This window comes from Oncorhynchus mykiss, chromosome 5, assembly GCF_057628025.1.
Source record: "Oncorhynchus mykiss isolate SJ-2025 chromosome 5, ASM5762802v1, whole genome shotgun sequence".
Classification (NCBI taxonomy): domain Eukaryota; kingdom Metazoa; phylum Chordata; class Actinopteri; order Salmoniformes; family Salmonidae; genus Oncorhynchus; species Oncorhynchus mykiss.
In genome coordinates, this window is record NC_143026.1 from 68,637,040 (window position 1) to 68,664,213 (window position 27,174).

Consider the following 27,174-nt stretch of genomic DNA (forward strand, 5'->3'; position numbering starts at 1 on the left):
CATCATTTTCAGTGAAATCATTGTAAAATGGACACTATTTTGTAAATTCATAGGGATGGAGTCTTTCAGAAGGTGCTTTGTCTCATGCTTTGGGTAGTCTGGTCTGTCCTCCATGTTCTCTCATGGCATGTCTATCTACCGCCTGTTCAACTTAGTCAGAGCCCAGTCACTCGAGTCCTCCAATCACTCTGTCAGCAGCAGGAGTCGCACTGATGACATCTATGGGGGGTGTGAGGTACTTAGTGGGTAACCCCCTCTTCACTCCGCCATCTTGGGCAAGCAATCAATCAGTGCAACAGGAGAGCCAATATCTAAGACTAGCTCCTCAGATCACTTTTCACTTTTCTCCACAATGATGATTCATATTTTAGGGTTTTATGGCAAGACGTTTTACTTCTCTTGTCTTGTATGTGGTGCTGACCCTAATCATCCTTATACTCCTGATTCCTGTGGTGCTCTATGTTGGCGTTTTTATTTGCAGATGTCTCTCTGTCTTTCTCGGTCTGCCTGCTGATGGCCAACCTACCGTAGAGGAAGGCAATTAATTAGTGCCTGGAGAGCAGAAATGAATTGCACTCCATCGCTCCCCAGGTCCTCTGCAGGGAAAACAGCAGTCAAGGCTGCTACATCCTGTGTGTGCATGTGCATATGTGTGATTGTGTGTGTGTAGGACCATTTTGTGTAACTCTGTACCAGTACACTGAACTGGGGAAGCTGGGTTATGGTGGAAAGGCTGACTGAGCTAATTAAACAATTATCCAGTCAGTGGTGATACAGCTTCCATGACACTGATAGACTTCCGGCGCCAATAGAGATGGCCGCCTCGCTTCGCGTTCCTAGGAAACATGCAGTATTTAGTTTTTTTACGTGTTATTTCTTACATTGGTACCCCAGGTAATCTTAGGTTTCATTACATACAGTCAAGAGGAACTACTGAATATAAGAGCAACTACTGAATATAAGAGCAACGTCAACTCACCATCAGTACGACCAGGAAAATTACTTTCCCGAAGCGGATCCTGTGTTCTGCCTTCCACCCAGGACAATGGATTGGATCCCAGCCGATAACCCAAAACAACGACGTCGTAAAAGAGGCAAACGAAGCGGTCTTCTGGTCAGGCTCCGGAGACGGGCACTTCGCGCACCGCTCACTAGCATACTACTCGCCAATGTCCAGTCTCTTGACAACAAGGTTGATGAAATCCGAGCAAGGGTAGCATTCCAGGGAGACATCAGAGACTGTAACGTTCTTTGCTTCATGGAAACATGGCTCACTCGAGAGACGCTAACGGAGTCGGTGCAGCCTGCTGGTTTCTTCACGCATCGCGCCGACCGAAACAACCATCTTTCTGGTAAGAAGAGGGGCGGGGGGGTATGCCTATGATTAACGAGACAAGTTCCTGTATGTTTATATGATCACACCACAAGTCCTTCTGTTCACCTGACTTCCTCCAGAATTCCTCACAATCAAATGTCGACCGCATTATCTACCAAGGGAATTCTCTTCGATTATAATCACAGCCGTATATATATTCCCCCCCAAGCAGACATATCGATGGCCCTGAACAAACTTTATTTGACTCTATGCAAACTGGAAACAACATATCCTGAGGCTGCATTCATTGTAGCTGGGGATTTTAACAAGGCTAATCTGAAAACAAGACTCCCTAAATTGTATCAGCATATCGATTGCGCAACTAGGGCTGGTAAAACCCTGGATCATTGCTATTCTCACTTCCGCAACGCATATAAGGCCCTCCCCCGCCCTCCTTTCGGAAAAGCTGACCACGACTCCATTTTGTTGCTTCCAGCCTACAGACAGAAACTAAAACAAGAAGCTCCCGTGCTCAGGTTTGTTCAACGCTGGTCCGACCAATCTGATTCCACGCTTCAAGACTGCTTCAATCACGTGGATTGGGACATGTTCCGCATTGCGTCAAACAACAACATTGATGAATACGCTGATTCGGTGAGCGAGTTCATTAGAAAGTGCATTGACGATGTCGTACCCATAGCAACGATTTAAAACATTCCCAAACCAGAAACCGTGGATTGATGGCGGCATTCACGTGAAACTGAAAGCGTGAACCACTGCTTTTAACCAGGGCAAGGTGACTGGAAACATGACCGAATACAAACAGTGTAGCTATTCCCTCCGCAAGGCAATCAAACAAGCTAAGCGTCAGTATAGAGACAAAGTGGGGCGACAGGGTAGCCTAGTGGTTAGAGCGTTGGACTAGTAACCGGAAGGTTGTGAGTTCAAACCCCCGAGCTGACAAGGTACAAATCTGTCGTTCTGCCCCTGAACAGGCAGTTAATGCACTGTTCCCAGGCCGTCATTGAAAATAAGAATTTGTTCTTAACTGACTTGCCTGGTTAAATAAAGGTAAAATAAAAATAAAAAAGTAGAGTCGCAACTCAACGGCTCAGACACAAGAGGTATGTGGCAGGGTCTACAGTCAATCACAGATTACAAAAAGAAAACCAGCCCTGTCTCGGACCAGGATGTCTTGCTCCCAGACAGACTAAATAACTTTTTTGCCCGCTTTGAGGACAATACAGTGCCACTGACACGGCCCACAACCAAAACCTGCGGACTCTCCTTCACTGCAGCCGACGTGAGGAAAACATTTAAACGTGTTAACCCTCGCAAGGCTGCAGGCCCAGACGGCATCCCCAGCCGTGTCCTCAGAGCATGCGCAGACCAGCTGTCTGGTGTGTTTCCGGACATATTCAATCAATCCTTATCCTAGTATGCTGTTCCCACATGTTTCAAGAGGGCCCCCATTGTCCCTGTTCCCAAGAAAACTAAGGTAACTGAGCTGTACGACTACCGCCCCGTAGCACTCACTTCCGTCATCATGAAGTGCTTTGAGAGACTAGTCAAGGACCATATCACCTCCACCCTACCTAACACCCTAGACCCACTCCAATTTGCTTACCGCCCAAATCGGTCCACAGACGACGCAATCAAAACCACACTGCACACTGCCCTAACCCACCTGGACAAGAGGAATACCTATGTGAGAATGCTGTTCATCGACTACAGCTCAGCATTTAACACCATAGTACCCTCCAAACTCGTCCTTGGGTCTCGACCTACGTGGGTGTAACCAATAAGGAGATGGCACGTGGGTACCTGCTTCTATAATCCAATGAGGAGATGGGAGAGGCAGGACTTGCAGCTCGATCTGTGTCACAAATAGAACTGACTTCTATTGTATTCCTTGGCAACGCAGATTCTCATTGGCCCGCGCGAATAGTGTGGGTGCAATAATTGAATAATATAGATTTGTAAATGTATTTTGCAACGCTCGCGCACGTGACGTGAGCGGTGTAGTCAGCCTGTTAGGACTATATACAGGATCACGGTGGCAAGGCATACGTTTTTACTAACAGGTTAAAGAGCAAACAATGCAATTATCACAGCACATGCTGTAGGTTATAATATAGCCTTTTTTTCCTGGCTTGTCTTCCCCAGTGATCTTACCCATGCACCGCTACTGTGCACACGTACACAATCCAGTCTTAAAATCCTTCTTTAACCTGCCTACTCCCCTTCATCTACACCGATTATGTCACGGCCCTCGAAAGAACTGGACCAAAGTGCAGCGTGGTGAGCGTACAATTTTCCTTTATTTAAAATGACGCCAAGAAAACAATAAACAATCCAAAACGACCGTGACGCTTAAGGGCCACAAACAAAATTAACTTCCCACACAGAAAGGAAGGAAAAGGGCTCCCCAAGTATGGTTCCCAGTCAGAGACAACGATAGACAGCTGTCCCTGATTGAGAACCATACCCGGCGACACATAGAAACACAAAATCATAGAAAACAACACATAGAATGCCCACCACAAATCACACCCTGACCAAACCAAATAGAGACATATAAAAAGGCTCTAAGGTCAGGGCGTGACAGATTGAAGTGGATTTAACAAGTGACATCCATAAGGGATCATGTTTTCATAATGTTTTGTGTACTCAGTGTATGTCTATATTACGGTGACCGCGGCCATTTGGCTGACCAATTACCGTCATCCAAAATCCCATGACCATCACGGGCATAATTGAGTTGTTTAAACCATTTGTATCGATTGCGAGTGTCTGGGGCTATACAGTCACAGCTTGTACGTGGGGTGACACTGTGTGTATTCTTTCACATTTCCCCTTCATGATCAATGCCTGTACCCCTCTGTGTTTGAATTGCACAAATCCATACTCTTGTGTTTTCCTATTGGGGGAAAAATAAGGTTATAATTGGCGCAGGGCATAAAGAGCGCTCTCTAGAGACATTCAGTTCCGAAATGAACCTGGGGCTTTTCACCGGGACCCGATATGCACAAAAATAATAATATAGAGACCCGTTCCAAATGGACCCGATGACAACTAGACTCGATTAGTATAGATCTGGTCGGATCCAGACTCGATCCGAGTGAGGGAAGCAGCAGAAAAGGCTATTTTTAAGATACTTTATTAACTGGAGCTGATAAAGCGTGAGGTAGAGAGGGTGCCGCTCTAGCAGGGGCCGTGCGTGCTGTGTGTGTAGGCTACTGTGAGTGAGCGAGTGACATGGGGAGCAGGGAGGAGGGGGGGGGGGGAGAGACAGCAAACAATCAAGCCGACTCACGCTATAGTATAATAACCGCTGCCATAGCTAGGTTATTTATCATCTAGGTTATTTATCATCCAATATATATACGTAGTGCCTGTCTTGACTGCATCGGACGCAGGTAGCCTAGTGGTTAGAGCATTGGGCCAGTAACCGAAAGGTTGCTAGATTGAACCCCCGAGCTGACAAGGTTCAAATCTGCCGTTCTGTCCCTGAACAAGGCAGTTAACTCACTGTTCCTAGGTTGTCATTGTGAAAAAGAATTTGTTCTTAACTGACTTGCCTAGTTAAATAAAGGTTTAAAAAACATTGAGATGCTAGCTAGCTAGTCTAATTGAGGCTGCATGTGCCTTCTTGTCCTACACAGTTGCAAAGAACAACAACAACTCCATTCAGAACATTAAGTAACGGCCTACCTGTTAGCTCTTGGTCGTTGTAGCTATCCTTTTAACTTTTAATTCTGTAATTTTAATTCCATCTTCAATTGATTAGATATATCCTAACTTTTGCAAAAACATGGAGATTGTAGCCTATGGCAGCAATGAAGATTTATGATCGGGCAACAACAAGCTACACGGGCCACTCTCGTACAATTTATACAATTTCTCTCTCTCTGTCTCGCTCTCTCTCTGTCTCTCTATACACACTGCAGTCTCGTTTGGATCAGATTATTACACATACCCAAGACATTATTTAGAATTCTGGATCCAGACCCGCTCAGGTCTTGGGTATTTCGGATACAGGTGGATCCGTGAAGACCTCTAGCACTCTCGCCTACAGTCTGTCTAAAGAAACCCCATCTCTGCCCTGAATCCATGGGCAGTCTCCAAAAATAAACTGTTGATACATCTATTGGGAAGATATGCTTTCAGATATAGTTGCACCTGTGATGTGTTGTTAAAGGGCAATTCCGCCACTTTCAACCTCATATTCATCATCTCCAACACCATACCAGTGTCTACATACAGTACATGACCAAAAGTATGTGGACACCATGAAATACAGCCCCAGACCATTAATCCAAACTCCACCAAACTTTATAGTTGGCACTATGCATTGGGGCAGGTAGCGTTCTCCTGGCATCCGCCAAACCCAGATTTGTCCGTTGGACTGCCAGATGGTGAAGACTGATTCATCACTCCAGAAAACACGTTTCCACTGTTCCAGAATCCGAAGCTTTTTACCACTCCAGCCTACGCTTGGCATTGCGCTGGTGATAGGCTTGTGTGCGGCTGCTCGGCCATGGAAACCCATTTCATGAAGCTCCTGACAAACAGTGATTGTGCTGACGTTGCTGCTAGAGGCAGTTTGGAACTCGGTAGTGAGTGTTGCAACCGAGGACAGACGATTTTTACCTGCTATGCACTTCAGCACTCTGCGGTCCAGTTCTGTGAGCTTGTGTGGACTACCACTACGCGGCTGAGCCGTTGTTTCTCCTATACGTTTCCACTTCACAATAACAGCACTTACAGATAAGCGGGGCAGTTCTAGCAGGGCAGAAATTTGATTAACTGACTTGTTGGAAAGGTGGCATTCTATGACGGTGCCATGTTGAAAGTCACTGAGCTCTTCAGTAAGGCCATTCTACTGACAATTTTTGTCTATGGAGATTACATGTCTGTGTGCTCAATTTTATACACCTGTCAGCAATGGGTGTGGCTGAAGTAGCTGAATCCATTAATTTGAAGGGGTATCCACATACTTCTGTATATATAGTGTATGTGGAAACGACTTGTTTCTATGATCTGTGGTTAAAAAGATAAGCAGAAAGGTCCTAAAAAAATACTTCTCTGTGACATCACAGGGTAGGATTAAAAGAACCTTCAACAAGTTTCTAGCCAGAGGGAGGGTATTTTCTTGCTCTCCACATCACCGCAAATGTCATAGTGTTTGAAGATTGCTGTTTTTAAATTTTTTTAACTTTTGGTGATGCCATCGTGTAGAACTTTTTAACTTAAGATTTGAACTCCGTGAGTGAGGACAATGGCCAACCGTCGCTGAACATTATTATTATTGACATTATTGATATTGTATTCATATTAGCCGCAGTGTTTCAGTGGGTCAGGCTATTGAAATATGAACTCTACTATTGACTAATTTGTCATGTTGTACAGCAACGTGCCTTGATTGTCCATTCTATAAATACTTTGGCCAAGCATACATGGCCAGAGATCATCTATGCTCTCTCTATTGCCATCTCTCTTTTTCCTATTTTAAGCTCCATAGTGGCTAAGGTTGTGGTTATATTTGTATTGGACCATTAGATCTGCCACAGTAGCTGGCCATTTTGGCCAACCATAACAAGTACAGTGTGTCATAGAAGGGCGTTATGTCTGTGCAATATGTTTATCACACTATTACCGAACCTGTACAAGTTTTGAACCTTTCCTGATAAATGTCTTTACTTTGAATATCCAGACTTGCAACCTTTTTGAAGGCACTCAAATCTGAGGAGACATACTGTACATAATAAAAACAGACCATATTTAGATCTCTAGCACAAAAAAATCTTCAGATCTTGTGTAAAAGAATGCCAGATATAGCTATACTTGAAACATTCCTCCATCCTGACAGGTATGTCCAAGGGTAATCACTGAATGATCACCTTGTTGTGATTAAAAGTGATGGTACTTTCATTGTGTAACATGTCACCCAGAGAAGCTTGGCTAAGAACGCCTACAAATAAATTGGGTCATGCTTGCGATTCTAAAAATAGATCCACGGGCACGCAAGACTTTTCATGTGTGAATTTTTCCTACACAGCATTCAGTGTAGCCTAGCTTTGGGACACAACATCAGAAGTCTGTGTATTGGTTGGACTCCCTGAGTTGTGCATCATTCTGGTGGCTGGCGATGGAATATAACCCTACAACAATATAGCCGGCTTCAGCCCAAAAACTTTTCCTGTCAACAAACGCATATGTAGAATCTCTAGGAACTCAACATACCAGATGTAAAGTAAAAGGTGACATTCACTTTCAAATAAACATATCCAATAAACATATCAAATAAACAATGTGACCCTCATGTGAGGTGTGTGGTCTAATGGCAGCCCGCTGTCTAACTCAACAGGAATACGGTGCTGTTCAGACAAAAGTTGGATTCAGATGTTTATTTGATAGCGAGGGACACGTTTCACTTTACATCTGGTTAGTAGAATTCCTAGAGATTCTGCATATGCCTTCTACAAACTGATGCTGTCACTAAGATCACACTCAACGAGCTGTATAGGGCCATAAGCAAAAAAGAAAATGCTCATCCAGAAGCTGCGCTCTTAGTGGCCGGTGATTGTGATGCAGGAAAACTGAAATCTGTTTTACATCATTTCTACCAGCATGTCATCTTTGCAACTAGAGGGGGGAAAAACTCTAGATCACCTTTACTCCACACACAGAGACGCATACAAAGCTCTCCCTCCTCCTGCATTTGGCAAATCTGACCATAACTCTATCCTCATGATTCCTGCTTACAAGCAAAAACTCAAACAGTAAGTACCAGTGATGCGCTCAATACGGAAGTGATCCAATGAAGCGGATGCTAAGCTGCAGGACTGTTTCGCTAGTACAAACTGGAATATGTTTCGTGATTCATCTGATGGCATTGAGGAGTTTACCACATCAGTCACCGGCTCCTAAACAGCTTTGACCCCCCAAGCCATAAGACATATTTATTTAGTGTTTTTCTTTATGCTGACTCTCTTGCACTGGGCTATATATGCACACTCACTTGACTCTACCCACACACTCACACATACTACACTGCCACTCCAACACACACACACTACATAAGCTATCACACAAAACACACACACATGCATATTTACGCCACACACTCACGCATAGACACACTTTCACACTCTTCCCAGATGCTGCTGCTACTCTGTTTATTATCCTGATTGCCTAGACACTTTAAACCCTACCTACATGTACGTACTGTATTATCTCAATTACCTCACTTACCTCATACCCCTGCAAATTGACTCAGTTATGGCACTTGTACTTGTATTTAGCCTCGTTATAGCTACTGTCTCCTTTTTTATTTAGCAAATATTTTTCAGACTTTTTAACTCTGCATTGTTGGTTAGGGGCTCATAAATAAGCAGTTCACTGTAAAGTCTACACTTGTTGTATTCGGTGCATGTGACCAATAAAATTTGATTTGACAATAACAACAGGATATTAAAACAGATAAGAAGGAATGACCAGTGTCATAAAAATCATCTTGAGATTGGTTGTCCTGCCATACAACTGCTTTTTCTGTCATGTATCCTAGCTCATTTTGTGATGTTGCATTGTGGAATTAATATACATTGTATTGCATTACTTACTAGTTGGTAGAGGGATGTTTTATAGAGTAGGAATACATTATGTTGTGATATTGTTCTGTGGTATTGTTGTTGGCTCATGATGTTGCTGTGTCATAATGTAATAAAGTAAGGTGTTTCTCTGGTGAAACTGTGTGATGCCATTATGCCACAAAATGAACTTGTAATCTTAAAGTTGCTACAATACCGACCTCTGAGAATACCTATCCCCAGGTATTGGTAGCTGAATAAGTGTGCCATCATTGGAAAGCACAGCTGGCACACTGCTGGGAAATGCAATGGATTTACTTCAACACTGAACACAGATGTTAACGTGTTCTGGCTCATTGCGTTCTCGTCACCCTCCCTCGCCTAGCTGCAGAGGAGGGGTAGTGTGACTGTGGTGTGGCTTTTTCTATGGGTCTCTGTAAGGATACAGTAGGCTCTGCATGGCTCCTTTCGTGCTAAACCCCCAGAACGCTTGGCTGACTGATTGGGCAACTGGCTAGTGCTGTTCTGGAGGCTTCCGTTGTCTCTTGTCCCAGGGGTTTTTACTACGCCTGCAGCAGCTTCACATGGTGAATGACAAACAGATGCCAGGTACAGGCTAGGGATGCATTGCTTCACAGGACATGCTAATCAAAATGGCTATTTCCATTCTGTTTTGCCCCCGCCTAAGCTAACAGCAAATTACATAAACATGAAAATACAGCTAGGCCCACACACCCTTGTTCCCACAGAAACATCCTGCTGTTACATGTTCTGTAGCTGGTCTTGGAGTGTCTTTTCTACAACATCTATCATGGGTGTCAATCTAAAGAGCCTATATTTCCATGCAAAATTCTGAGATATTCTGTCGGATGATCTACTAAGACTGAGGAAGCCCTAATAGGATTAATGTGTGGCTTTGAGCTCTGTGGGAGTGAAAGGCAGACAGGCACCCTGTGGTTGGTCCTGGCCCTGGACCTGCTCTCATCTCCTCTGCCCTGCTCTCCTCTGCTGACTACAGAGAACACCCTCCACAGGCACTGACCTCAGTGGGCTCAACACTTATTCTGCCAGCCAGTGGTCAGTGTCTCAATGGGTCTATGATGAACTGTAACCCTGAAAGAAACCACAATAGTTATTGTATAGCATTATGGGTATTGCATCGAGACTAGGAATAAGTAGCTGTATACAGAGAAATAAAGAAATATAAAAAATACAGTATGGTTTTACCCTGACCAGTTTGCAGATGAGTGGGAAGGGATCAGTGATTTATTTATACACTAGATGACTGATAGGGGTCCTGGGTTGAAGCCACTGTGCCTCCAACTTGGCACTCCCTCGTCGTCGTAAAAAATATTTTGGAAGCTATAGAAATTGATTTATTAATGTCCACATTTATTATATTACAAACACCTTAATGCATACTTCTAAATTATATGAGCTAAACATACAAATACATTTAGTTAAAATATTTACATTTTTCCTTAAAGTAACATTTTTAGAGAATGCTACTGACCCCACTACACCACTACAAAAAATACTTGTCCTTTTGTCCTTGATAAATGTCATTGAAATACTGTAGAATTCCATTCATTCCTATGGAGGACTGCTCCTACTGGGGAGTGCCAATATGGCCGTCCAGTGGCTACAAAGCCTCTCAATGGCCAATACATAGCATCAGAAATCCACGGTTTATATACATCATTGGAGGGGATGGGTTGAGGGCACTTGTAGGAAGGTGAGTTGGGGTGAGGGCAATTGCTTTTTGGGGGGATTCTGCATAGGGTGGTTGATTGGTTGGCAGTTGATTGGACCAGACCCTCTCTCTGTAAAATGGCTGCTGTTATCGACTGATCACATTTGAAAAATATATATAAATTGTGGGGAAATGACACCAATAGCCACAAAACAGCACATTTTGGTCTATGTGAGCTGTGTTAGTTGTTGTTGCATTTGAACCCCTCTGCCTTCAAGCCAGGTGTGGCTGTTGGCATGCACCGGTGTTTGTATACCTGCTGATGCGTTATCACGGATGTGATCAATATTTCCTGGGCCATCAATATTTAATACACTCCTCTGCAGAAATCACCCACCATTACCTATTGATCAGTCACAGCCCAGACTGTGTGAAAACAACACACTTCCAAGGGCAGCAGTTTGCACAGAGAATGGTGCTAACTGAAAGTCCACAGAGAATGGTTTGTATATACTGTACCATACCTCTTATCCCAAACAAAAGTGTTGGTTATCTCCCACTTTTCCTCTAAGAGTGTCAAGAGTGTGGCCTCTCTTCAGACCCAGAGCCTGTTAGAAGTGGAGAGGTGATGGATCACCCTATGTCTCTGAGTCAGAGTTTGACAGTAGTGAAATGTGTAGAGAAGGTGTCATCCAGTAAGAACTGTCAAACATTGGTCTGATTCTGTCTGGACCATTGGTAAATGGCTGATATACATTTCCAGTAATGAGACATTGAAGCTTTAGCTCATATCAATGGTTTTCAATGGACTGAGAAAAAAAAAGGTGCATTATGGAAAAAGTGAAGGGGGTGAGGTGTTTCACTGTAACAGGTGTTTGCATTACATTGGTAGTAGCAGACATGTGTATTACATTTCTTGCTCTTTGTCTCTTCTACAGAGACAGTGATGGACACGCGGACGGCCACAGCGGAGCTGGGTTGGATAGCTTATCCTGCCTCTGGGGTAAGACCACTCCTCATCTAGACCTCATTTAAACACTCACCAACCATCCTCTCCTTCCCTCTCATTGACATCTACACTTATCCACAATCTCAAAAAGCTTCCCTGAAAGTTGAGTGGTAGAGTGTATTGTTGATGCCACAGTGAGATGAATGGCCAAAGAAAGTGTTCAGATACCCATAGTCTGCTCTCAGAGCCTAACAACACACTCACCAGCTAACGAGCTCACTTCATTCTGCTGCCCTATGACTGACTGGCTCACAGACAGCCATCTCTGGGAGATGTAGTGATTTGTGACCATGTTCTTCTTCCTCTTATAAACATATTTGTCATTCATAGGCGCTGGCTGGCAGATTGGTTCTGAGCTGTAGTTTTCTGAGCCACGTTAAGTGGAAAGACAGAATGTGCATCCCCTGTGTCTCATGCAATCAGGAGAAATAATGTATTGCACCGTCAGTGTGTGTACCCCAAGGGAATACTTTAGTTTGAGCACACTTAGATTCCAATTTCAAGCCTGCCAACAGCTTAATTAAAACACTTATATCTCGTTCTGAACAATTAAGTTCTACTTATGTGCTACAATAAGTGAAACATTAAACACCAGAATTGGCCAAATCCAGATGAGGAAAATAAATGCCAGAGGTCCTTGTTTGCATGAACAGTTGTGAGAGCTTTAATGTGTCATTATTTACACACAAGATTAGATTCTGTTGAATGTATGTGCATGCCATTAAGATTCATTCAAATTCACAAGACAATGCCATATTCATATAGACAGATTGACATTTATAGTGATTTAAAAAAGTTCAAACATAAAAAGTCTCGTACTTCGATGATGTTACGTTTGTCGTTTGAATGAGGAGATCAAGGTGCAGCGTGGTAGGCGAACATCTTACTTTTATTAAAATGATCACCGAAAAAACAACAAAATACAAAACAAACTTAAAGTTCTGCAGGCTACACAGCAACTATACAAAATCAAGATCCCACTAACTAAGGTGGGAAAAAGGCTGCCAAAGTATAATCCCCAATCGGAGACCACGATAGACAGCTGCCTCTGATTGGGAACCATACCAGGCCAACATAGAAAATACAACATAGATTGCCCACCCTAGTCACACCCTGACCTAACCAAATAGAGAATAAAAAGGCTAAAAAAAAGGTCAGGGCGTGACAGATGATTACAGAAACCAATTTAGTTTTATTTTATTTTAGATTAAAAGTATTTTCAACCAGTGTGTTTTACAAAATGGAAAATGTATAATTTTTTGCCAAATGAGACACATTTAGGCCCTTAAGGTTTGTTGTTTATGGTAATGTGATTAATGAGATTAATTTAAATGAATGTAGATTATATGCAGCAATGTTTTAATCTATTGCAATTGTGCATGGTTTCAGGCCGCCCTCTGTCAATGAGTCATTTGTAAATAATGAGTAATTCTCTGAAAGCTGCCACAGGTCTTAGTCATGACCACAATTATTTCATTAGGATATTATGTTCATTTGACAGGCAGAAAATGGCATTAGAAATATGACTGGAAACTCTGCCAACTATACTGTCAACAGAAAGAGAATATATAATAATGAGGTTCTAAGAGATGGTTGAATGTGGGGTTGAATGTAGAATATGTACATGCAGAATGTATATTTAACAGATAGGTAGGTACACACTGTTTGGCTCTGCATTAGCTTTGATCCTGCTGCAACCAGAACCTTGCATACAGACACGCACTGTATTTCTGTGCATAGAAGACACAGTGTTTAGAAATGGTCCCTCTCTGTTTTTAACAGAAAAAAATGTGTTTTTCTATAGTCACTTACTCATATGGACACTGAGTCACTATCAATAACAGAGGGAGATGAGGAGATAGCAAGGGCTTTCAAAACCAAGAAAATGGAGGGTCAGTGATGTTTCCTCCTTTTAGATAGATTGTGTGTGGTGAAACATAGGCAGGTTCCCAGAGCTAGATGCTTTACTATAGTAAACATTTAGTGGGTCAGAGAGAAACAATGAATAGAGCTGGGTTTTGGTGGAGAGGTTCAGATTCTTCTAGCCATATATGTGAAGCTGAGACTCGCAAGGGTCATAGTTAATTTGCTAGTTTGAGAGAGAAAATTGTGCACCTACCCAAATGGTTATAATTTAATGCTCACCCCTGTTATAGTTGTTAAAACATTAACATGGTTGAGCTATGGAAGACATGCCAAAGTATCTGATCATGTTTAATGCAAAACTGGTCCTTCTGTGCAAATAAAACTCCATCATGACCATTAATTAACCTTTTGCTGAGTATCTATTTGATTGCATACCGTAAATGACTCCTGGTTGTCTGATGATGCTATTACTGTAAGTTCCTACAGAGTTGGAGTCAGATTTCTCATTTCAAATTGAGAGAGCATATTAATTTCATGATGGCTTGTCATTGTAATTGAATTGTACACTTCTTGGCAATCACCGTGACATTATGAATCATTCAGTTCAAAGGAGAACACTCCCACATACAGTACATACCACTCTCACAAAGGGAAAAGTCTCCTGTTAATGTCTACATGAGTAAAAGAGACGCGTTAAGATAGTAGTATACAGTGCATTCGGAAAGTATCGACTCCTTGACTTTTTCCACATTTTCTTACGTTACAGCCTTATTCTGAAATGTTTTTTGTCAAATAAATCCCCATAAATCTACACACAATACCCCATAATGACGAAGTGATTACAGGTTTTTAGAAATTTTAGCAAATGTATTTAAAATAAAAAACAGATACTTTATTTCCATAAGTATTCAGACCCTTTGCTATGAGATTCGAAATTGAGCTCAGGTGTGTCCTGTTTCCATTGATCATCCTTGAGATGTTTCTACAACTTGATTGGAGACCACCTGTGGTAAATTCAATTGATTGGACATGATTTGGAAAGGCACACACCTGTTTATATAAGGTCCAACAGTTGACAGTGCATGTCAGAGCATAAACCAATCCATAAGGTCAAGGGAATTGTCCGTAGAGCTCCAAGACAGGATTGTGTCGAGGTACAGATCAGGGGAAGGGTACCAAAAGATGTCAGCAGCTTTTGAAGGTTCCCAAGAACACAGTGGCCTCCATCATTCTTAAATGAAAGAAGTTTACAACCACCAAGACTCTTCCTAGAGCTGGCCACCTGGCCAAACTGACCAATCATGGGAAAAAGGGCCTTGGCCAGAGAGGTGACCAACAACTCAATTATCACTCTGACAAAGCTCCAGAGTTCCTCTGTGTAGATGGGAGAACCTTCCAGAAGGACAACCATCTCTGCAGCACTCCAGCAATCAGGCCTTAATGGTAGAGTGGCCAGATGGAAACCACTCCTCAGTATAAGTCACATGACAGCCCATTTGCCAAAAGGCACCTAAAGGAATCTCAGACCATGACAAATAAGATTCTCTGGTCTGATGAAACCAAGATTGAACTCTTTGACTTGAATGCCAAGCGTCACGTCTGGAAGAAACCTGGCGTTATCCCTACAGTGAGGCATAGTGGTGGCAGCATCATGCTGTGAGGATGTTTTTCAGCGGCAGGGACTGGGAGACAAGTCAGGATCGAGGGAAAGATGAATGGAGCAAAGTAGAGAGAAATCTCAGATGAGAACCTGTTCCAGACCACTCAGGACCTCAGATTGGGGCAAAGGTTCACCTTCCAACATGATAACAACCCTAAGCACACAGCCAAGACAACGCTGGAGTAGCTTCGGGACAAGTCTCGAACCCGGTCGAACATCTCTGGAGAGACCTGAAAATAGCTGTGCAGCGATGCTCCCCATCCAACCTGACAGAGCTTGAAAGGATCTGCAGAGAAGAATGGAAGAAACTCTCCAAATACAGGTGTGCCAAGCTTGTAGCATCATACCCAAGAAGACTATGCTGTAATCACTGCCACTTCAACAAAGTGCTGAGTAAAGGGATCTGAATACTTATGCAAATGTGACATTTCAGTAAAACAAAAGATGCATAGCAAAAATTTCGAAAAACATGTTTTTCATTATGGGGTATTGTGTGTAGATTGATGAGGGGAAAAAAAAAACAATTTAATCCATTTTAGAATAAGGCTGTAACGTAACAAAATTTGGAAAAAGTCAAAGGGTCTGAATACTTTCCGAATGTACTGTATCTCAATACTACATATACAGTATGTAGCTTATAATTGTGCTCCATATTTATTTTATCTGAGCTTTTTTCTCTCTCTCTGGCCTCACAAAAGAGAGCAGAGAATGTAGTAATATGGAGTGATAGGCTATTATGGTATGATAGGTAGGAGAGGATCTTTAATCATTATCTTTCTTTTTTCATAGGCCCCTAAGCTCACACTAACAGCAGTATATTGTTGTATGCTGAGGTCAGTGTGAGTGCAGGTGAGGAGGGGTAATCTAATGGAAAACCACCTTAAAGTATTCTTGTGTGAGAGAGTAGGCGGAGATACTTTAGGAGCAGGAGGCATTGGGGGAAGATGGGATAGGGATAGGGGGTTCACAGTGGATATCACACAGATGCTACATGGGCACTCAGCTGCACTGAAAGTCCAGGTGTGGGGTTGTGCAGAGGGCAGGTGGTGGTTGTGGTGGTCATGGGTTAAGGGAGGGCATCGCTGATCTTTATGTAGATGCTCATAGGTGTATCATGACTGAAATATATCAAACCGTTTGGGGTTTTCAGTGAAAGAAGACCATATAAGAGGCTGAATTAGGCCCAATACATTCTCCTGGTCAGGGCAAGGCTCTTTAGACACAACATATATCTGGGGGTTACTTGGGTACATAGTCTTTTCTCTGATCCTTAATGGGCTGTGTTCCACATGGAGTCAGAGGCCTGCTGCTATTCTTATCCTCCCCTTCCAGAAACAATGAAAATCTGACAGATAATCCCTGCCCATTCCTCCTCATGGAAATACTGGACTGCTCATGCACCTGTTTAATGTACCTGTCCACGTGCATACGGGCTTGTTGGGTGTGTACTGGATGTACAGAGATTTAGGTAAGTGTGAGAAAGGAGTGGGAACAGAGGAGACCGCCTGTGGAGAGCCTGTATCATCCCTTCATCATCCCTCCATCCTCTGATCCACCGGGAGGACTCCCTATGGAGTCAAGAGTGTATCCCTCGCTCACATTCCCACCACACTCTCCTCCTCTGCACCTAGCTCTTCTTATGAAGTCTGCTATCTGCCTCCCCAAAAACATGCCCAACATGGATATTGATCATTACATGGTTAACCTGTTGACGTGTAATAAAATCAGAAGTTAGATATGACTGAACTTCCAGCCTCTTGTAGCTATTGCTTACGTTACACAAACATTTAGAGCTTGGTTTTACTTTAGTCAAGAACCCATTGTAATTGTATCTAATATATTCTACCACTACATACATAATACACACTGAGTGTACAGCTTCTATCCTCAAGCCATAAGACTCCTGAACATCTAATCAAGTGGCTTCCCAGACTATTTGTATTGTCCCCCTCCCATCTTTTACACCGCTGCTACTCTCTGTTGTTATGATCTATTCATAGTGACTTTAATAACTCTACCTACATGTACATATTACCTCAATTACCTCGACTAAACGGTGCCCCCGCACATTGACTCTGTACCGGTACTCCCTGTATATAGTCTCGCTATTATTATTTTACTGCTGCTCTTTAATTACTTGTTACTTTTATTTTTTATTCTTATTCATCTTTTATATATATATATATATATATATATATATATATATATATATATATATACTACCATTCAAAAGTTTGGGGTCACTTAGTAATGTCCTTGTTTTCCATGAAAAAATACATAATGTGAGTTGCAAAATGAATAGGAAATATAGTCAAGACGTCGACAAGGTTATAAATAATGATCTTTAATTGAAATAATAATTTTGTCCTTCCAACTTTGCTTGTCATTGTGTCCTCCAATAATTGTGTCCTCCATTTGCAGCAATTACAGCCTTGCAGTCTTTTGTCATTCTAGTTGTCAATTTGTTGAGTTATTCTGAAGAGATTGGCACTTCTTACCGCATACGGTCAAGCTGCTCCCACAACAGCTCAATAGGGTTGAGATCCGTTGACTGTGCTGGCTACTCCATTATAGACATAATACCAGCTGACTGCTTCTTTCCTAAATAGTTATTGTATAGTTTGGAGCTGTGCTTTGGGTCATTGTCCTGTTGTAGGAGGAAATTGGCTCCAATTTAACGCCATCCACAGGGTATGGCATGGTGTTGCAAAATGGAGCAATAGCCGTCCTTCTTCAAGATCCCTTTTACCCTGTACAAATCTCCCACATTACCATCACCAAAGCACTCCTCCAGCCTCTTTTCATTTTTTCTACATCTCACGAATGTTCTTCTTTTGTAATCCGACCACCTCAAACTTAGATTTGTCTGTCCATAACACTTTTTTCAATTTTCCTCTGTCCAGTGTGTTCTTTTGCCCATCTGAATCTTTTTTTTTTGTTGGCCCTTCTTAGATATGTATGTGTGCTTTTTCTTTGCAACTCTGTCTAGAAGGCCAGGATCCCGGAGTCGCCTCTTCACTGTTGACGTTGAGACTGGTGTTTTCCCCTCGCCCATACCCGGGCTCAAACCAGGGACCCTCTGCACACATCAACAACTGACACCCACGAAGTATCGTCACTCCACAAAAGCCGCGGCCCTTGCAGAGCAAAGGGAACCACTATTTCAAGGTCTCAAAACGAGTGACGTCACCGATTGACACGCTATTAGCGCGCACCACCGCTAACTAGCTAGCCATTTCACATCGGTTACATAAAGAAGGCCAGTTTTATTGCTTATTTAATTAGCACAACCGTTTTCAGCTGTGCTAACATGATTGCAAAAGGGTTTTCTAATGATCAATTAGCCTTTTAAAATTATAATCTTGGATTAGCTAACACAACGTGCTATTGAAACAGAAGTGATGTTTGATGATAATGGGCCTCTGTACGCCTGTGTAGATATTCCATTAAAAATCTGCCGTTTCCAGCTACAATAGTCATTTGCAACATTAACAATGTCTACACTGCATTTCTGATCAATTTGAAGTAATTTTAAATGGGCAAAAAAATGTGCTTTTCTTTCAAAAACAATGACATTTTTAAGTGACCCCAAACTTTTGAACGGTAGTGTGTATATATACTTTTTTTTTTTTTACTGCGTTGTTGGTTAGGAGCTCGTAAGTAAGCATTTCACTGTAAGGTCGACCTACACCTGTTGTATTCGGCACATGTGACCTAATAAAAATTTGATTTGAAACCATTAAGAACACCTTTCTAATATTGAGTTGCACCCCTCCACACTCTTTTGCCCTCAGAACAGCCTCAAATTCTTGACACAAACCGGTGTGCCTGACACCTACTACCATAGCCCTTTCAAAGGCACTTAAATCTTTTATCTTGTCCATTCACCCTCAAAATGGCACACATGGATGTGTCTGAATTGGCTCAAGGCTTAAAAATCCTTCTTTAACTGGTCTCTTCCCCTTCATCTACAATGATTGAAATGGGATCAATATGGGATCATAGCTTTCACCTGGTCAGTCTATGTCATGAAAAGAGCAGGTGTTCATAATGTTTGATATACTCAGCAATTACTGTTCCTTACATGTTTTTCAGAAAATCCAGCACATCTTTACAGATTTTCAGATCTGTAAAGACCAGAGCATATTGAGTACTCTGTTTTTGAGCTATCTAATTTGAATATTTGTGACTTTAAACTCTAACTCCTGCCTTTCTGTCTTTGAGCCCACACAGTACCTCTCTGCTGTGATATGCTGCTGGCCCGTATGAGTGGGAACAAACTGTTCTAAAACCCTGCTGTGTTCAAATGTCTTTTTGGTGTTACATTCATCATTCCTTATACAGCAATCTTCCTATTTATTATTTAAGACAGAGCATCGAGAGGAACATATACTGTCTTCTCACTAGAGTAGAGATAGTTTGGAAATAGCTGGAAAGTTATCTAATCACACCTACCCCATCCCAGCATGTCTAAAGCAGCTATTAATATCTATACTAGGATTCCCTTCAAGTCGCTCAAAGCAGTAACCACCTTCCACCTCCTAAACCACGGCCCAGATTACAGTAATGAGGAGGTAGAGCACTCAAACAGAACCCCGGAGTTCACTAATTGAAACTACTGGGCTCTCCTGAATATTCCCTTTATTTTGTCTGTCTAAAATAGACACCTGGCTTTTAATCAGCGTCTGGCTGGGTTGGGTTGGGGAGCATTGGAGGTCTGGACTATTTTCCCCTGCTGTTTCAGGAAAGCCTGTTGATTCAGTGTGTGGCACTGCCTGCCTGCCGCTGACGGTCTCATTATCACGTCTCTCCTATTCTCTGCTTCTCCTCCGCTCATAGTCACACAGACGGAGGAATCGTGGGAGAGAAGGTGGGGCAGGAGGAGAGAGAACGTTAGGGAGGGAGGGCACTGTGACTGGAACGAGGATGAACACAGAGGCCAAGAGGAAAGACAGGGTCCAAGTCTGATCATTCATGTTCACTGACTATGAAACACACAGCTTTTACAGTACCATACAGTGGAGGCTCCTCAGAGGGCGAAATGGGAGGACCATCCTTCTCACTGAATTTAATTTTTAAAAAGTTATCATTTTTAGATAAAACTATACTAAAAGATATTCACGTCACCAAATACAGTGCCTTGCGAAAGTTTGAAATATCCAATAAATGTCGTTCCACTTCATGATTGTGTCCCACTTGTTGTTGATTCTTCACAAAAAAATACAGTTTTATATCTTTATGTTTGAAGCCTGAAATGTGGCAAAAGGTCGCAAAATTCAAGGGGGCCGAATACTTTCGCAAGGCACTGTAACTGATTAAAATACACTGTTTTGCCATTAAGGTCTACAATAGCCTCAACAGCAGTCTGTAGGGTAGCACCATGGTGTAGTCAGAGGACAGCTAGCCTCCGTCCTCCTCTGGGTACATTGACGTCAATACAAAACCTAGGAGGCTCATGGTTCTCACCCTTCCATAGATGTACACAGTAATTATGACAAATTCCTGAGGACGTCCTCCAACCTACAAAAGGATCAGAGTAATGAAAGCATAAGCTATCTAGCACTGCAGTGCATAACATGTGGTGAGTTGTTGGCTCAAAGAGAGAGAAAGTCAATAGTTTTGAACAAATGAATTTCTTACAAAATGAAGGAGAAGTGAGAGAGTGAGTTTCACGGACTTAGCTAACAAATACAGATAGCTAGTTTGCCTACTTAAAAACCCTGCTCAAACAGAGGAATGCTATTTTAGTTAGCTGGCTATGACTATCCAACAAAACACTGGAACTCAATGTAAGCTTTTGGTTTTACTAATTTATTGCCATGACATTAGTTATATTAGCTATGTTTACTATGACATTACTTTAGCTAATATGATGACAGCGATGTAGGCTGTGTAATTGTTATGATATGGTTTGGCTTGAAAAGTTTTTTTTTGCCTGGTAACAAACAGCTGATGTGTTGTGCATTGAAGTCAAGCAAAAGGAAAGGTGAGAGGAGGAGAGTGCATATATACGAGAAGGAATACAACATGGCTGCTATGAAAGTGAACCATGTTTACGTGTGATCAGGGGTGTATTCATTCCACCGATTCTGTTGAAAAAGCGTTTCTTAAACAGAAGCAAACAGATCGAAATGGGGATAAACATACCTGAATTTGTCCAATAGAAATTCTCGTTTGCAACTGTTGGACTAGTGATTATACCCTAGATCAGCTAAACGCAGGCAAGAGTGTGCAAGGTGGTATTGAATGTGTCACTGTCTATCCATGTGTTACTGTCTGTCACCTCAACATTTTCTCTAGACCTGTGTGCACCTACGTTGTCAACTTTCATTCATAGATTGTAGAATCCTCATATATAGTAGCCTAAACCTATCGCTGTTGCATTGAAGTGGGTGAATGGAATATGAATGACAGTCATCCAATATGCTGTAATAGAAATATGGCCTCCCGAGTGGCACAGCGGTCTAAGGCACTGCATCGGAGATCTGGAGGCGTCACTTTGTTCCTGGTCTATGTTGCAGCCGGCCGCGACCAGGAGACCCATGAGGCGGAACGCAATTGGCCCAGCATCGTCCGAGTTAGCGAAGGTTTGGCTGGCTGTGATGTCCTTGTCCCACCGCACTCTAGTATCGCACTGTGGCGGCCGGGCGCATGCATGCTGACATCGATCGTCAGCTGTACGGTGTTTCCTCTGACACATTGGTGCGGCTTGCTTCCGGATTAAGCGAGCAGTGTGTCAAGAAGCAGTGAGGCTTGGCAGTGGTCGTGTTTTGGAGGATGAATAGCTCTCGACCTTCGCCTCTCCCGAGTCCGTACTGGAGTTGCAGCGATGGGACAAGACTGTAACTACCAATTGGACATCACAAAAAGTGGTATAATAAATAAATAAAATATATAAATCCCTCATCTTAAAAAGGCACAGACCGCCACTGATATCACACCATAGTACGTACGGTATGCTGTATATGTATGGATTTTGTTATAGTATACAGTTGAAGTCGGAAGTTTACATACATATTGGAGTCATTAAAACTCCAACCTGAGTGTAAAACAATTGTTTACAGAAAGATGATTTCACTTCAAATTCACTGCATCACATTTCCAGTGGGTCAGAAGTTTACATACACTAAGTTGACTGTGCCTTTAAACAGCTTGGACAATTCCAGAAAATGATGTCATTGCTTTAGAAGCTTCTGATAGGCTAATTGACATAATTTGAGTCAATTGGAGGTGTACCTGTGGATGTATTTCAAGGCCTACCTTCAAACTCAGTGCCTCTTTGCTTGACATCATGGGAAAATCAAAAGAAATCAGCCAAGCCAAAACAGCCAAGCCAAAATTGAAGACCTCCACAAGTCTGGTTCATTCTTGGGAGCAATTTCCAAACGCCTGAAGGTACCACGTTCATCTGTACAAACAAGTGTGCGTAAGTATAAACACCATGGGACCACGCAGCCGTCATACAACTCAGGAAGGAGACGTGTTCTGTCTCCTAGAGATGAACGTACTTTGGTGCGAAAAGTGCAAATCAATCCCAGAACAACAGCAAAAGACCCTGTGAAGAGTTTAAACTGAGTTTAAATGTATTTGGCTAAGGTGTATGTAAACTTCCGACTTCAACTATACCTGTCAGGATGGAGGAATGTTTCAAGTATAGCTATATCTGGCATTCTTTTACACAAGATCTGAAGATTTTTTTGTGCTAGAGATCTAAATATGGTCTGTTTTTATTATGTACAGTATGTCTCCTCAGATTTGAGTGCTTTCAAAAGGTTGCAAGTTTGGATATTCAAAGTAAAGACATTTATCAGGAAAGGTTCAGAACTTGTACAGGTTCGGTAATGGTGTGATAAACATATTGCACAGACATAACACCCTTCTATGACACAAAAGTGGTGATCCTAACTGACCTAAGACAGGGAATTTTTACTAGGATTAAATGTCAGGAATTGTGAAACTGAATTTAAATGTATTTGGCTAAGGTGTATGTAAATGTCTGACTTCAAATGTATGTACATACCATAGTATCCCTTCTTAATTGAATATGTTTCAATTATTCACTCATATGCTTTTACACATTAGTTCTCTAAATAATATCTGTGTGGGTCTTATATTTTGTAGAAGTGCATACAGCAGCGGGACCAGATAAGTGAATTACCACTGAGGTGCGTCAGGATGCCCCATTATTTCCCTTATGCACCAGAACCAATGAGGTGCAGCTGAATGCTCTGTTATTTTTACCTGGTTGGGCCGAGACAATGAGGTGCCATGCGATGCTCTATCTATCTGAGAGGAGCACAGAGAGGAAATGACATACAACCACACACAGGTCATTCCATTTTAAAGAGCTCAAGAAGGTGGTTGTCGAAATCCTCTTTCTCAGATTGTTCACCTAATAGCAGGAACAGCACCATCTAGTGGTCAGAACCTTGTAATATCAGGATGTACAATGGGACATAAACCTACCAACTTCTATGACTAATTTCTCTGAACAGGGGGATAAAAACATCACCAAATTCACTGAGAATACATAACATAGGATGAAGAAACAATACTCCAAGCCACAGTTCCATACTACTTGTCAGACATATTTGTTTATTTTATTTATTGAACCTTTATTTAACTTGGTAAGTCAGTTAAGAACAAATTCTTATTTACAATGATGGACTACCAAAAGGCCTCCCACGGGGATGGGGGCTGGGATAAAAAAATAAAAAATGAATAGAAAATATAGGATTAAACACACATGACAAGAGAGACCTAAGACAACAACATCAGCAACACATGACAACAACATGGTAGCAACACAACATGGCAGCAGCACAACATGGTAGCAGCACAAAACATGGTACAAACATTATTGGGCACAGACAACAGCACAAAGGGCAAGAAGGTTGACACAACAATACATCACGCAAAGCAGCCACAACTGTCAGTAAGAGTGTCCATGATTGAGTCTTTGAATGAAGAGATTGAGATAAAAAATTGTCCTGTTTGAGTGTTTATTGCAGCTCGTTCCAGTCGCTAGCTGCTGCAAACTGAAAAGACGAGCTACCCAGGGATGTGTGTGCTTTGGGGACCTTTAACAGAATGTAACTGGCAGAACGGGGATGGTATGTGGAGGATGAAGGCTGCAGTAGATATCTCAGACGGGGGAGTGAGGCCTAAGAGGGTTTTTATAAATATGCATCAACCAGTGGGTCTTGCGATGGGTATACAGAGATGATCAGTTTACAGAGGTGTATAGAGTGCAGTGATGTGTCCTATAAGGAGCATTGGTGGGAAATCTGATGGTGAATGGTGAAAAACATCTAGCCGCTCGATCACCCTTACCTGCCGATCTATAAATTACGTCTCCGTAATCTAGCATAGGTAGGATGGTCATCTGAATCAGGGGTAGTTTGGCAGCTGAGTTGAAAGAGGAGCGATTACAATAGAGGAAACCACTAGATGTAACTTTGGCCTGCAGCTTTTATATGTGCTGAGAGAAGGACAGTGTACCGTCTAGCAATGCTCCCAAGTACTTGTATGAGGTGACTAACTCAAGCTCTAAACCCTCAGATGTAGTAATCACACCTGTGAGGAGAGGGACATTCTTCTTACCAAACCACATGACCTTTGTTTTGGAGGTGTTCAGAACAAGGTTAAGGGCAGAGAAAGCTTGTTGGACACTAAGAAAGCTTTGTTGTAGAACTTTTAAACACAAAATCTGGGGAGGGGCCAGCTGAGTATAAGACTGTATCATCTGCATATAAATGGATTAGAGAGCTTCCTACTGCCTGAGCTATGTTGTTTATGTAAATTGAGAAGAGCATGGGGCCTAGGATTGAGCCTTGGGGTACTTCCTTGGTGACAGGCAGTGGCTGAGATAGATGTTCTGACTTTATAAACTGCATTTTTTGAGAGAGGTAGTTAGCAAACCAGCCCAAAGACCCCTCAGAGACACCAATACTCCTTAGCCGAAACACTTGAATGGAATTGTCTACTGTATCAAAAGCTTTGGCCAAGTCAATAAAAATAGCATCACAACATTGCGTAGAATCAAGGGCAATGGTGACATCATTGAGGACCTTTAAGATTGCATTCCAGAGATAATGCTATAGACGTCAAGAAAGGCAGTCAGTTGATTATTGACACGTTTTTCGATAAACTGGGCAAAATTGAAAAAGGCCTGTAACAGTTAGGATCAGCTTGATCTCCTCCTTTAAATAAAGGACGAACCGTGGCTGCAATGAGCACCTCCCCAGAGAGGAGAGACGGGTTAAAAAAGTTCAGAGATGGGCTTGGCGATGATAGGGGTAGCAATCTTAAAGAAGAAAGGGTCTAAACGATCTGAACCAGATGTTTTTTGGGGGTCAAGTTTTAAGGAGCTCCTTTAGCACATTGGACTCAGTGACTGCCTGTAGGGAGAAACTTTGTAGCGGGGCAGGGGAAAAAAGAGGGAGGAACATCGGGGCTAGTCGCATTAGAAGGGGTGGGAGATGAGGAAATGTTGGATGGGCAAGAAGGAATGGTTGAGTCAAATAGGAATCCTGACTTAATGAAGTGGTGATTTAAAGAGCTCTGCCATGTGCTTCTTGTCACATTAAGGGACATGTGCAGCTGTGGGGAGGAGGGTTTATTCTCCAGGTCTTTAAAACTTCTTATGGCTGAAATCCCGTTAACGGGATCGATTTGACAGCAGCCAGTGAAAGTGCAGGGCGCCAAACTCAAACAACAGAAATCTCATAATTAAAATTCCTCAAACATACAAGTATTATACACCATTTGAAAGATAAACTTGTTGTTAATCCCACCACAGTGTCCGATTTCAAAAAGGTTTTACAGCAAAAGCACACCATATGATTATGTTAGGTCAGCACCTAGTCACAGAAAAAAACAGCAATTTTTCCAGCCAAAGAGAGGAGTCACAAAAAGCAGAAATAGAGAGAAAATGAATCACTAACCTTTCATGATCTTCATCAGATGACACTCATAGGACTTCATGTTACACAATACATGTATGTTTTGTTTGATAAGGTTCATATTTATATCCAAAAATCTCAGTTTACATTGGCGCTTTATGTTCAGTAATGTTTTGCTTCCAAAACATCCAGTGATACTTGCAGAGAGCCACATCCATTTACAGAAATACTCATCATAAATGTTGATGAAAATACAAGTGTTATACATGGAATTAAATATCTACTTCTCCTTAATGCAACCACTGTGTCAGATTTCAAAAAAGCTTTACTGAAAAAGCACACCATGCAATAATCTGAGTACAGCGCTCAGAGACCAAAACAAGCCATACAGATACCCGCCATGTTGTGGAGTCAACAGAAGTCAGAAATAGCGTTATAAATATTCACTTACCTTTGATGATCTTCATCGGAATGCACTCCCAGGAATCCCAGTTCCACAATAAATGTTTGTTTTGTTCGATAAAGTCCATTTATGTCCAAATACCTCCTTTTTGTTAGTGCGTTTAGTTCACAAATCCAAATTCACAAGGCGCAGGCACTTAGTTCAGACGACAGTTCCATTACAGTTCGTAGAAACATGTCAGGATGTTTTTATCATAAATCTTCTAATATTCCAATCGGACAATTCCTTTGTCTTTAGAAAGGAAAAGGAACAGAGCTCGTGCTCACGGCCGCACGTGAGACTGAGCTCATGGCATTCTGCCAGACACCTGACTCAAACAGCTCTTATTCGCTCCCCTTTCACAGTAGAAGCCTGAAACAAGGTTATAAAGACTGCTGACATCTAGTGGAAGCCTTAGGAAGTGCAATCGGACCAAATTTTACACTGTATATTGAATAGGCAAAGACTTGAAAACCTACAAAACCTCAGATTTCCCACTTCCTGGTTGGATTTCTTCTCAGGTTTTTGCCTGCCATATGAGATCTGTTATACTCACAGACATCATTCAAACAGTTTTAGAAACTTCAGAGTGTTTTCTATCAAAACCGACTAATAATATGCATCTTAGCGTCTGGGCCTGAGTAGCAGGCAGTTTACTCTGGGCACCGTATTCATCCAAGCTACTCTATACTG

General features: G+C 42.1%; 1 protein-coding gene across 1 annotated transcript in view; it reads left to right on the forward strand.

Moving 5' to 3' along the window:
- LOC110524404 (ephrin type-B receptor 1) overlaps nt 1-27,174 on the forward strand; it is a 208,988-nt gene that overhangs the window by 34,723 nt on the left and 147,091 nt on the right. Inside the window, exon 2 of the mRNA XM_021604004.3 lies at nt 11,539-11,603. Coding sequence (XP_021459679.2) covers nt 11,539-11,603 — 65 coding nt within the window. The remainder of the gene's footprint in view (nt 1-11,538; nt 11,604-27,174) is intronic.